Raw genomic sequence first — 13097 nt, forward strand, 5'->3', positions numbered from 1 at the left:
TGCAGGCCTGTATAAGAGGACTGTCAACCAGGCTGATTACAGTGTGAGTGCTAAGAGCACAAGGTGGAGCGTGATGTCTGTCACACCGTAGGCCTTTCATAATGACAGACACACGCACACACCCAAATCACAGTCTCAGAGATAGCCCTCACTCACTGCAGTTGAGAAGTGCTGAAAGAGAGAGAGGGAGAGAGAGAGGGAGGGAGGGAGAGAGAGAGCACAGAAGCCCTCCGTCCTCCAGAATGAGGCCGTCTCCCCTCTACACTGTCCTGCTATGTTTGCTGATGACTTCCTCTCTCGGAGCAGGGGAGAACAGAGGACCTATAAACGCTGAATGGCCCGGCTGTGGAAGCTGCGGAAGATTCCCGGCAGCTCCTATCTCAACCATCTGACAGGAATACCAGACCTGTCTCATCCATGGAAACTCCGAGCTTCTCCTGGAACACTGGCAACTTGAAAGCTAGAAAGCTTGTCTGTCTGTTTACCTGTCTGCCCGTTCGTTTAGCTGCCTGTCTGCCTGTCTGCCTGTCTCTATGTCTGCCTGGTCTTCAAACTACAATGGCAGTGTGTACCTGACCTCTGGCTCTGCTTTGAAAGCAGGCGGTGCAACCTCCTCCCCACACACACACACACCTACACACACACACACACACACACCCACACACACCTTCTGTGACCATAACCTCCTTGTTGGAGATAGAGGAATCTGGTGCTGAGACGGGAAGGCGTCAGTGCTTGCAAGCCGGCCTGAGTTGGGGGAGAGGGGGGAGGAAGCGAGGGAAGGCAAAGGGAAAGAAGGAAGAAGAGGGAAGCCCCTGCCAAGTTCAACCCAGCCCAGCCAAGCTTGTGCAGTCTAGCTCAAGTCCAGTCCAGTCTAGTCCAGTTCAGTCAAGCCTCATCCCCAGCCCAACCCAGCCTCAGCCCTCATCCTTGTGTCTGTCTCCTGGCTGACAGGACCACACATTGTGGGTGGCTGGGCGCCATGTTTCCCATGGGGGAATCCTCTCCAGGCCCCCCCCCCCTCACCTTGCCAATCCCAGGCTGCCAAGGCTTTGATGAGGCAGAGCCTCCTGCAGCCCCAGAATCTTCCATAGCCCCAGAGCCACTAAGCTATGATTGTTCCCAGGCAGGAGGGTGGGGTGAGGGGTGGGTTTGGGGGCTACTGGGGGGTCTCAGGGCTGGGGGATTGGTGATCTAGGCGGGTTTGTGTGGGTGGGAAGGGGTTTTGAAGGTTTGGAGAGTTTGGAGATGGAAAGGCCTGTAATCACACTGGATAAAAGCCAAACAGTCCGGGAGAAAGAAAAAGAAAGAGAGAGATTGAACATCCACTTTCCACTTTCTCCGCTCCACTACCTCAGAGAACTCGACATGCTAAAGGCGACGCCTCAAGGGGGCACACACACACATACACACATCCGCACACACACACACAAAAACATATACAGTACACTCTCATGGCACAACATCACAAAGAACGTTTGAAAGTAGGATAAGACCCCCACACACACACACACTTACTGGTAGTCCTGGCTCTCCCTTCAGCCCCAGGGCTCCATCCAGCAGGGAGTAATAGGTGGGCTCCACATCCCAGGTCTGGAAGCCGTCTGTGGCCGGCAGGGTGACCGTGGCGTATGGGGATCTGGGGGTGGACCTGGGGGTGAGGGGGGCCTTGGTTGTCCGGGGTTGCTTGGGACTGGCAGGGGACTTGGTGACCTTGAGGGTGGTGGATTTAGATGAGGTGGTTTTGAACGGGGTCAATTTAGATGGTGCAACTTTGGAGGGAGCAACTTTAGAAGGGGCTACTTTAGAAGGGGTGAGTTTAGATGGGGCAACTTTGGAAGGGGCGACTTTGGAAGGAGTGAGTTTAGATGGGGCAACTTTGGAAGGGGCAACTTTAGAAGGGGGGACTTTAGCAGGGGTGGCTTTGGGCTTTGGAGGGGACTTTTTGGCTGGGGTGGGTTGGGGTTTCTTAAGACTTGTGCTTCCTGGCACCTGATCCGACATGTCTGGTTTCTTCTTGGTGTTGGTACCTTCAGCGGTGGAAGAGCCAGCAGGTTTCCTGGTGTTTGGACCCACCGTGGTCTTCTTGGGGGTGGACTTGGCAGGGGTGGGCCTTGGGGGTTTGGGGGTGGGGGTTCTCAAGGAGTGGCGGACTCCAGTTCTGAGCGGTACCGTCACGGTCTGGGTTCGGATCTTGGTGAGAGAGACAAGTCCCAGCCGGGCAGTGGCGGTTGCCACGGTACCGGGTAAGGGCTGAGGAGGTGGAGTGGTGGGTTTTAACGGGAGGGAAGGAGCCACGTAGCGGACAGCAGAGGCGGCAGCAGCGGCGCTCCGAGCTGGGCTGAGGCCCAAAGGTTTCCTGGCCATGTCCGGGGGCACCAGGGCCAGGGGGGCCCGGGTGGCCGTGGTGTTGGGGTCCCGGGGGATGAGGGGCAGAAGGGGGGGCAGGTTGGGCCTGTAAGTGTCGGCCTCCCTGCACTGTTTCTTAATGTACTTGCAGTAGTTGTGAGCTGCCTGCGCAGAGGGGACCAGGTCCAGCTGGCACACGGCTCCTTCGAAGTGCACCGAGGCCTGCTGGCTCACCTTCCCCAGCAGGAAGGAGCTTCTCTGGGGGTCCCTGCCCCCATCCTCCCCGTCCTCCCTGTCCCACACCAAGTCCGCATGAACACTCTGCCCACCGCAAGCCGCGTACAGAGTGGCCGTCCGCCCACTCACGTCCAGGGCCAGGTGGTGCCACTGGCCATCGTGGGGGTCGTAGGGCAGGGAGACGGAGGTCCGGGGCCCCGTGTGGAGGACCAGGCGCCCAGGACTCAGCTGCAGGCCCAGCAGCAGCTTCCTGCGGCCGGAGAGCACGGTGAAGAGGAACGCGCTGTTGACACGATGTGAGCGGAAGCTCAGGAGCAATGCCAGGTCTGGCCAGTAGGGCGGCGGTATGACGGAGCGCAGGGGAGCCTCCAGGCGTGCCCTCTGGGTGAGGATGACCCCCGAGCGGAAGGGGATGACCCCGGGAGGGACGGAGCGAGGCGGCTTGTCTCCCTGGAGCCCCAGCCTCTGGAGGATGTCCACATCTGGAAGAGGAGGAGAGGAGGAAATTGGGGTGAGAATCATGGCTGCACATCTGCACAGAGACTAAGTTGATACAGAGAACACTTCTACTTATCGTCAGGATTGATTAGAAGTGCAGAGGGCAGCCATGACGGCTCATTACTGTACGTCTCTCTGCAGGTCACAGGAGTGTACAAACATTCCAGTGTAACAACAGCGCACAAGTGCGGCCTGGACCGACTGGGTTTGTTTCTGAAATGAGCGATTCTGTCTGTCTGAATAAGATAATACTGAGAAACATGGTCAATAGCTCCATGGAAACTCAGCTTGGACGACACACACACACACACTTGCCAGATGTGTGCTTGGAGTGTATGATTCCAAACTAAGGAGTCAGACAGTCCTAAAGGCGGGAAGAGTAGCTTTGTCTCCACAGATCAGTGTTAACGGGACTCTATGGGCTCGCTTTTTTGCTGGTTTGGAAAACCAGTTCTTCCTGGAGAGAGGAGAAGGAGAGGAAGGGGGGAGATGGGGAAAGACCTTCAACATTGTTGAACAGACTGTTATCATACTGCCGTGTCAGCTGACTTCCCCTCAGAAAACCCATCTGCAGCTATTAAGCTCCCTCGATTTCATGGAAGGAAAACATTGAATGACGCCACTCATTGAGAGCAGGGCGCGGGGGGAATATCCCTGATGAGGGTGATTTTTAAACAAACCTGGCACCCGAAGCTGTCATGGCCTGATAGGTAACTGCCTATCAAAGCCCGAGGAGACTAAACAAAGCCTGCTGGGATGGACTTGTCTCCATGGCTGCCACAGATGGTTTTGTGGTACATGTACTGTATCATTGTGACAGACGTCAGAGCTTACATCCGAGCAATGAACCATGCCACCCTCGTCATTCAACATATGGAACAGTAGCTGGGAGCCCAGGCAGGAAGAGGGGGATAAGGAGGAGAGGGAGGAGGAGGAGAAGAAATTACCTTTCACCCCGGCCCCTATCCGTCTCTCTTTTTCTCCTTTCATCTCCGTTCCATCCTCCCTCTATCCATTGTCCTTCACCCATCTCTCCTTTCTAACATGTCCCTCGCCCCTCGTCCAACCCTGTTACCCCCTCCTTCCACCCTCTCCACTCCTCCTCCCCCTCCCTTTCCTGTGAGGCACAGGCTAGACCTGATCAGTGGGCTGGAGGTGTTGAGCGGATCAGTCAGGACAGAGCCCTTCTCTCTCTCCCAGGGGCCACTGCAGCACGCTCCCCTCTGGACAGAACGCTCTTTGTCCACACAGACATCCTTCATATAGAATACACACACACACGCTCCCCAGACTGAGACGATCAGTTGGTGGGCAGGCTGATAGGACAGATAGAAAGGCAGGCAGGCAGGCAGGCAGGCTAAGCAGACAGGATAGAGCCAGCGTCTAACTAGGACCTTTCTTTTCGTGTCAGGAACGTGTCTTTTTACGCCGGGAATCTGTGCGTATGTCTGTGGCTCAACAATCTTGCAAATCAGGCACTGAATGATGTTAATATGTGGCAGGTGTATTGCTCAGGATCCAAGGATGTGCAGTGAAGCAGGTGAAGTTGTTTGGATGTGACAAATTAACAAAAGCATATTTGAGATGAGATAAAAGGAACAGCTTTTGAACAAGCAAGGCAGGTTACTGCCCATTAGGGGGTTTCCTGAGGGCTGACAAACATTCGTTAGTTAAGTTCGACGAACTTGCATGATTTCCATAACGTTCTCAAAGTTTGAATTATTTGGGAAAATGAAGAGGAGTTGGTAAATGGAGCAGATAATGAATGACGATTATCTTTGTAACAGTAATCTTAAAAAGAGAGAAAGGCAAGCAAAGCATATTGACATGGCACGACTAACTTGCTAACCAGCAGGTTGACAGAAAGCACGAGCATTTGCCGCCAGCGGGCACAAGCTAGCACTGCCAACGCACTGAATGAGGCCTCAGGCCATGTAGTGCATTCTATGTTAAGACCAAAACTGGGAGACAGACTCTGCTGATGCAAGTGTTTGTTAAAGTTGCAGAATGTAGTGTATGTGTGTGTGTGTGTGTGTGGGTGTGTACTATACATGTGTGTGGTAGTTTAAGCAGTTCTGTCAGCAGCGGAGGCAGAAGTCTGTACCAGGCTCTGACACACTAAACAGGCTAATCCCTTCCTAGTGACCGCTAGAGGGAGGTCAAAGGTCACAGTTGCCACAGATAAGGGCCATTGTGAAGGGTTGTGGTGAGGTGGGGGGCTGTAATTCAGTTGTGAGCTAGCTTATGAGATAAATAAAGATGCAGTCTCAGCCCCAGCTCCAGCCCCCACTCTGATGCCTATATCAGGCATCAGCCAGTTACCCAGTGATCTCAGTCATGGGCCCCAGCCAGGGGCCTCCCTGATGGGCCTGCAGAGGTCCGGCAGCGGGCCACCTCCACTGGGGGCTCTGCCTGTTCAGTGCTGCTTGTAACATCACGGTGTGGGACTGAGAGGGGAAATAAAACGCTCTGAGAGAGCACATTCCCCTTTATATGACCTACATGGGCAGGAAAACTGTGTAATAATAGGGCCTCTCTGATAGACATGGTAAGGGGGGTGGGGGTTGAGCGAGTGTATATGAGAGAGAGAGAGAGAGAGAGAGAGGGAGAGAGAGAGAGAGAGAGAGAGAGAGAGAGAGAGAGAGAGAGAGAGAGAGAGAGAGAGAGAGAGAGTAAGAAAGAGAGAGAGGCAGAGTAAAAGAGAGAGAGGATAAAGTGGTGGAGAGAGAGAGAGAGAGGGAGGCAAAGGCAGAGACATAAAAGAATAGAGAGAGATGGAGAGAGGAATAGCTAAAGTCATTAGAAGAAGTAGAGTGAAAGAAACAGACAGTTGGTTTACAGTGGCTTTACCCCAGGAACAACACAGCAATCAGACTTAGCACAGTTACCTCCAGTCTGGTGTTACAAGGTTGAATCTGGCCTCTCTTACCATGACTTGATCATGCCTCATAACCCCCCCACACACACATACACACACATACACACACACACATTCACACACACATCCACACACACACAAACACGTACATACTTTATTGTGTTGATGAGGACATGATTGGATGACGCACAGTACCAGAGCTTTGCGCCAACATCGCTCATGTTCTCTCTATCCAGGCATGTCGTTGCGGTCTGTAAGACTTTCCCTTACCGAAAAACCCTCACGGTTTCATAAAACATTTGAAACTGGTGGGAATGGTCTGGGTCTGGACCCCACACACATGTGGTATTGTGCTCGTGGTGTGTGGTCAGGCTTGCAGTGGTAGGCATGACGAGCTAACAGTAGGGCAGCTGCTGTACTCTGGTTAAGAGAAGACCCTGGCTCCTGCCTGGTACTGTACTCTGGTTAAGAGAAGACCCTGGCTCCTGCCTGGTACTGTACTCTGGTTAAGAGAAGACCCTGGCTCCCTCCTGGTACTGTAAGAGAAGCCTGGTACTGTTAAGAGAAGACCCTGGCTCCTGCCTGGTACTGTACTCTGGTTAAGAGAAGACCCTGGTTCCCGCCTGGTACTGTAAGAGAAGCCTGGTATTGTTAAGAGAAGACCCTGGCTCCCTGGACTGTTTTGGATGTTTTGGTTTCAAAAGCACAGCTGTGTTTAGCCTGTTGAATATTGTCAGGCCTATCGGAAGACCGGAAGAAGAGCTAAGAGTTAGGAGTTAGGTGGAGAGGAGTTGGGGGCTAGGAGAAAGATGTAGAGAAAGGAGACACGAGTCACGAGCTAGGAGATAAAAGAAAGGAGATAGTAGTTAGGAGTTAGGTGTTAGGAGTTAGGAGATGGGAGTTAGAAGTTAGGAGCTAAGAGATAGGAGTTAAGCTCTTACCTTCAGGATGTACTTGTGCAAGTCCCAGGTAACAAGTACAGTAGAGAACGGTACAGAGCAAGAGAGCTCTCCTGTGAAGGACGAGAGGAGAGGATGATTAGAGACCGGGGAGGAATTCCTTCTTAAGGAGGGGTGGGAACACTTGTTATGTTAATAAATATAAACAGTAAGTCTCCTTATAATCTCCCTGGTCAAAAACCTGACCTCCATTCTTCCCAAAGTTATTGGTCCAATATAAAAGTTTTACCAGCATTAGGTCAAAAGGATATTACAATCTGTAAACGATGACGGAGGGTCTGAGCGTTGCTTTTCTACCTTGGTTGTCTGGGTGATTTGAGGGTTTGTTATTAGTGGAGGAAGCCTTGGTCTGGAACTGGCTGCAAGCCCTGGTATCATTCCATGACACCAGAACTAACATCTCTGAAGGACTAAAACAGACCAGTCTGCTTGGTCACTTAGCCTGCATGTCAAGTGAACTGGGGCTCCCTGGTCTGTAGAAGCCATTGAGCTCCTATCCAGGGTAATGACTCTCTCAGACGCACAGAGCCACCGGCCTGCAGAGGGGAAGCATGGTATTTGTCTTCATCTAAACCAAAGAAGAAGTGACTGGAAACACACTGTCACTTACATAATAACCTGGCAATAGAAGAAGAAGAGATACAGTAGCAGTCCGGGGTCATTCTGTCCATCATCCCTCGCTCCTCCTCCCCTCCTTTCCTTCCCTCCACCGTCTCTTCTCAAACTACCTCCCCTTCCCCCTTCCTTACTGTCTCCCTCTCAGCCATCCTCTTCAATTCCCCTCCACCCCCCTCTGTGCCCCCTCATCTCCTCCCTGCCTCCCCTCCCCACACACACTCAGCTCCCCTCTCAGAACCCAGCAGGGCACAGCCAGGTGTGTGTGGCAGACAGAGGGGGCGAGGCCTGTGAGGGTGATTGATTGACAGGTTGAGGGCTGTCTCAGTGGGTGATGAGGGAAGCTGGTGACAGGAAGGGCTAACCCTGTTTACATTAACTTAAGCAGACACACACACACACACTCACACACAGCCGTAAATGACTTTAGCAGCTGTGAATTTCTCCAGACAGAATGTGGGGGTGAAGCCACAACACAAACAGTGCTACGCAGGTACACCGAGACAGACATACACACACACACACACAAGGCCTCGACACGCACATCAACGATCACATGATACACACGCTACCAGGCATAAACGCTGGCACACACACAGGCCCCGGAGAGACAGACACACGCGCACAAAGGTCTGAGTCCTCCCTGAGGTGCAGAGCACCTGGATGATTAACAGCAGGAAGTGTGTGTATCCGTGGCGTCTGGCTGCGGGGCCGTCTGACCACAGCCGCGCACGACTGTGAGAACGGGAGAGCGCCGCCGTCTGATCTGATCTCCCGGTTAGAAACGCAGCGCTGTGCCATCCCACAGCTGGCTGAGGCTGCCGAGACATGGGAGAGGATGTGTGCGCGTGTGTGTTCATGTGTGCGTGTTTATGTGTGTGTTTCTCACCCCAGCAGGCAGCTGTTTGCATTCTCAGATATTCTCTTATCTGACTGGGCGGAGATCCGTTGCTGGACCTGAGTCATGAATTCAGAGAATTCCCCTGAAGAGCAACTTCTAATGACCCCGACTCCAGCCACGAAACATCTGCTTCACCTGCACTCCATAGCCCTGAAAAAGACGCTGTTTCCCTCTTGTGTGACACAGTCAAGACACAGTTCTACAGTTGTGAGGGAGAGGCAGAGGGATTCTAAGTGGTGTGTGTGCGCGCTTGTGTGTTACGGCGAGTGAGTCTAATGTAATGTGAAGCTGTGCAGGACAGTTCCCAGAGGCAGTGGTGAAAGTGCTAACGTCGCTGACACGTGTGTTATGTCTGTTGAACACGTCTGTGTGTGCCGGCGAAGGTGTCCTATGGCAGCCCTGGCACTGGTGTGACAGCTGAGCTTGCGAATCACAGGGACCACGAAACGAGCCCGCCCCCGTCGTCAATCACAGGACGCCTGAAATGACCGTAAGCTTCGTCTCCCACACACACACACACGCACACACACACACTCACGCAACGCAGTTCCTCTTTAGTCTGTTCTCCAGTCGACATCATCAGAGGTTCTGTGCTACAACGCTCTCAGGAAACATGCACTCACTGAACAGGACAGGAAAGGCATCCAAGATCGCCTCCGCTTGAGTAAGAGGGAGTTTGACAGGAACAGGAAGGGGAAACTCTGTCCTTGAAACCAGATTTGTCAGTTATATGTTTTCGATTGTTACCCAACACTTAGTCTCCGATGTGGTTTCATCGTTTTTGCTGATTCGCCCGTTTCTCACAGCTGTCTTTCTCTTTACCTTCCTCTCCGCTCTCTTTCTCTGTCCTCGCAACCTCTCTCTCTCTCTCTTTACCTCTTGTTGTCTTGCGCACTCGTGCACACATACTCATTCTCTCACTCAGTGGTGTGTCTCCCTCAGACCCCACACACGTACACGTGCACACACACACACAGACACACACAGACATGCACACACACACGTACACATGCACACACACACACATGTACACCTGCACACACACACATGTACACATGCATGCACACACACACATGTACACATGCACACACACACACACATGTACACGTGCACACACACACATGTACACATGCACACACACACATGTACACATGCATGCACACACACATGTACACATGCACACACACACATGTACACACGCACACACATGCGCGCGCGACAGCCTGATGCCTGAAGACGACAGGGCCCGCAGGGAATCCGAAAACAGCCACTTTCACTGGGTCGTTACGAGTTTGTGTGGTTTCTCTTTACTTCCCCACTGCTCAATCATTCTGGGAGAGGAATTCCCATAGGCGACCCTGCCCCCCTTCTACACAGACACACTTTCACACACTTTCACTGACACACAGAGTACAAACACACCAAGTACAAACACACGCACACACACACAATGAGTACATACACACTCTGAGCCGTGAGCACACACCCTGGTGCTGCCCCCTCCTCACATGGTCAGTGGAAAATTCCTACGGTTGAGCAGACACTGACAGACATTGATGAGGAGAGGAGCATATGCAGCCCCCAGTGCACCACTGGCCTGGCCTACACCTCCAGCCCCCTCCCCCCTTTCATCTCCGCTGCACAACTCTTTAATGACTGGCTAGGATTGACCTCTCTGACTGAGTTTTTTCTACAGATAATCAAATGTGTATAATTCCTTGTTATTAGGCGTTTTTCCTTTAATGGACAATAACAACGTTGCAGACGTTGTAATAAGTGTGCTACTTACAGTACCACTTTAGTGGGAAGATACAGAATATATAGTGGAACATATTTTTTATGATAAAACGATCGGAAACATTATAATAGTTCAAATCGGCCGTTGTGGAAGTTTATTTATTTATTCATTTATTTTGCAAGTCAATCTAATTTCAATGGACTGGTCACACTTCTTGTCTGAAACGCTTTGATTCTATCCAGATGGTAGCTGCAGGGGGTTGTGCCCTATCACAGAAAATACTCGTAAATGTCAGATGACGTGAAGGGCGACACCTAGCGGACACAAAGGATGGAACAAGTCGTAAAGGCACGCGTTTTCTACTGTACACTATTTGGATCTGTCCATAGCTCTCGCGGAATTACGGTGTCCGTTGTGGAGAGAGACAAACATCCATAAATACGATGAACGATCTGTTCATGAATTTAAGCTTGGAGTGCTAGACTTTGGCAACTGTCAATTCCCCAACAAGCAATTATTTTAATAGCACTTTCCTGGTCATGTTTGGTTATGATTGAATGCAATGCTGCATTAAATACTGCTGAAATGGGAAATCAAAAATAAAACGTCCATGGTTTTAGTAGGAGCCTACTTCTTTTTCTTAAAACAAGGTTTAGAAACAATATATGTGTTAAATAGAAATGTGTCTTTAAAGTGTCTGGTGTTTGACGGGTCAGAGGTGTTTTGACGCTACTCCGGACATTCCTTGGTCCACTTCCTTGCTCTTCCTTCCTTTCCTCCTCCTCTCATTGATTGATCCATTCATTCATCAGCACAATTATAGCTTGACTGTCTGGTCTATATTCATGCTCAAGAACTTTAAATCAAAGTTTCAATAAGACAGCTCAATATAGAAACCAAAAGCTGACTGTCAGATAGGCCTAAATCATGTAGGGCTCGTTGCATAGTGTTAGCAAAATGTGCGCATTAAAATTGACTTTTTGGAAAACATCACTGATCACCCCATCAAACAACAGTCGATGCGAACCGTTGACCAAAAAATGCCAGACTTCCTCTTGGTTGATTAATAAAGATAGACTCCCCGAAGTAAGTTCTCCAAAATTTAGCCTACCACTAAAGGAAAAAAGGTAAATAGTAAGTGCGGTCCATGTTATTATTGTTTCTATCGTTGGGGTCTGAGTAGTTTAAAATCTGTTTACTGTAAGCAGTAGGATAACAGTGTAAACTCTTGAGAAAGAAAGCTTTCCGTGGATAACCTACTGCCTAAACTGTTGCGGGGAGAAATTCATATTTCCATGCGCTGTGCTGGAAGAGGAGTAATGAGGGTCCCAGTATGCATTCCAATGATTGCATAGTTTATCCCAAATCCGAAGTTGGACATTAAAAACTAATAGTAATAAAATACATTTACAATGCAAAAGCAATAGGCCAGAACTTATATACAGTCACTGTTTTAGCATCAATGTTTAACTTTTAGCAATAAACACAATTCAAACAGATTTGAAGTTGTAGGCTAGGCTATATAATACAAAAGCAATGACTCGGAAGCTAAAGCTTAATAGCAGCAACTGCATAGCCTATTTGTTGACCGTTGCAGGCGTCAGAGAGGTGGGGGCAACAGGACAGTTTAATGACCGATTCAATTGACTTCTGGACCGGTGCCAACCGGCACAGGTAGCGCTGTGGGTACTATAGCTTCAGCCCTATTGGGCATTCATTCTAAAGTTATAACTATTTCTAGAACCAAGATAGTCCCTTAAATCTTGTTGACACTAGCACGTCTTGCCCCCATCTCTGTCAGTGAGATCTTAAAAAGAACTTCCGTAGGCTATGGGTGGGTAAGAGTAAGGTATCGTCACTTCAGCAAAGCATCTTTTAGTAGGAAGAATAGCCTACTTACTTTGTGTCGAGATGAGAGGTTCTGCAATCTCTCCTTCGGGTCCCTAAATTCATTTGTATTCATTTGTCCTGGCAGTCAAAAACCTGACCCTTTAATTACAACGTGACTCCTTTGCAAGGGGGACAGAAAGCACCAGTCGCCGTCTTACACATTTGAGAAGCTTGAAATATCGTTCCAGAGGAAAAAACTCCTAATGATTCCCCTATCAAGCCCGACATAAATTCCTGGATTTAACGGGATAGTTAGACAGGAAGATTTCCCGGATGACTTTCTTCCGTTATTGCCCGGTGGTTCATTCATTTATGCCGATCCAGAGTAGAGGACGTAGGAGTCGGAAAGAAAGTTCGGTTCGTGAAGGGGTTACGGAGTCAGGAGCGCTGGAACCATCCTTTTCCTTTTTAAATAGCCTCTCTGTGGGTAAGACAGGGCAAAGGCACCGCAGAGCCAAGTGTCAAGTTACAAGCCCAGTGGTTGCGCTGAGCAACTACACGCGTTCTCCAGGGGGTGGCCACACGGGCCCGCTTAAATCCAACTGGTAGGTTACTGCACAGTTAAACGAGCCGTTGACATAAACCCCCAGTCAAGTGCGCTCGTACCAGACGCATATTGTGCGAAAGGTCACCAAATCTGTGAAAGCAAAGCCATTCCTTCTACAGCTCGTTAGTGTTCCCTCCCTAAATTCATGGTCTAATTGAATTAATAGATGCAATTCGAAAGCATAATTAGCCATGATGACCCAAGGCGTCAGATTATTTCCTGTGCCATTACAGGTACTTAAGCCTCTTGACTTGCCTTCACAAACCCTGAGACCTGCAATCCCTGGCCATTTTTTCAGACAACTTCTCAGCGTCTAGTTACTCAATTACCTGTAGTATAGACTTGGTGTATGAAAGATAGAGAATGTGATTGATGCTAATGACTGCTGTCCTGTGGGCTTACATCTCTTAAATGTCAGATGACGTGAAGGGCGAAGATCCAGGATTCCAGTGAGTTCTCTATCTATCTCTCTGTCTCTCTCCGAT

At 50.2% G+C, this 13097-nt stretch overlaps 1 protein-coding gene across 1 annotated transcript in view; it reads right to left on the reverse strand.

Annotated features, from left to right (window-relative positions):
* Positions 1 to 12344, reverse strand: part of col27a1a (collagen, type XXVII, alpha 1a) — a 74993-nt gene extending 62649 nt beyond the window's left edge. The window contains exons 1-3 of the mRNA XM_067250231.1: positions 12076 to 12344; positions 6904 to 6974; positions 1519 to 3068 (exon numbers count right to left, since the gene is read on the reverse strand). Coding sequence (XP_067106332.1) covers positions 1519 to 3068; positions 6904 to 6974; positions 12076 to 12128 — 1674 coding nt within the window. The 5' untranslated portion in view covers positions 12129 to 12344. The remainder of the gene's footprint in view (positions 1 to 1518; positions 3069 to 6903; positions 6975 to 12075) is intronic.
* Positions 12345 to 13097: the final 753 nt, after the last annotated feature.

The sequence above is a fragment of the Osmerus mordax genome, chromosome 14 (genome assembly GCF_038355195.1).
Source record: "Osmerus mordax isolate fOsmMor3 chromosome 14, fOsmMor3.pri, whole genome shotgun sequence".
NCBI classification, from domain to species: Eukaryota; Metazoa; Chordata; class Actinopteri; order Osmeriformes; family Osmeridae; genus Osmerus; species Osmerus mordax.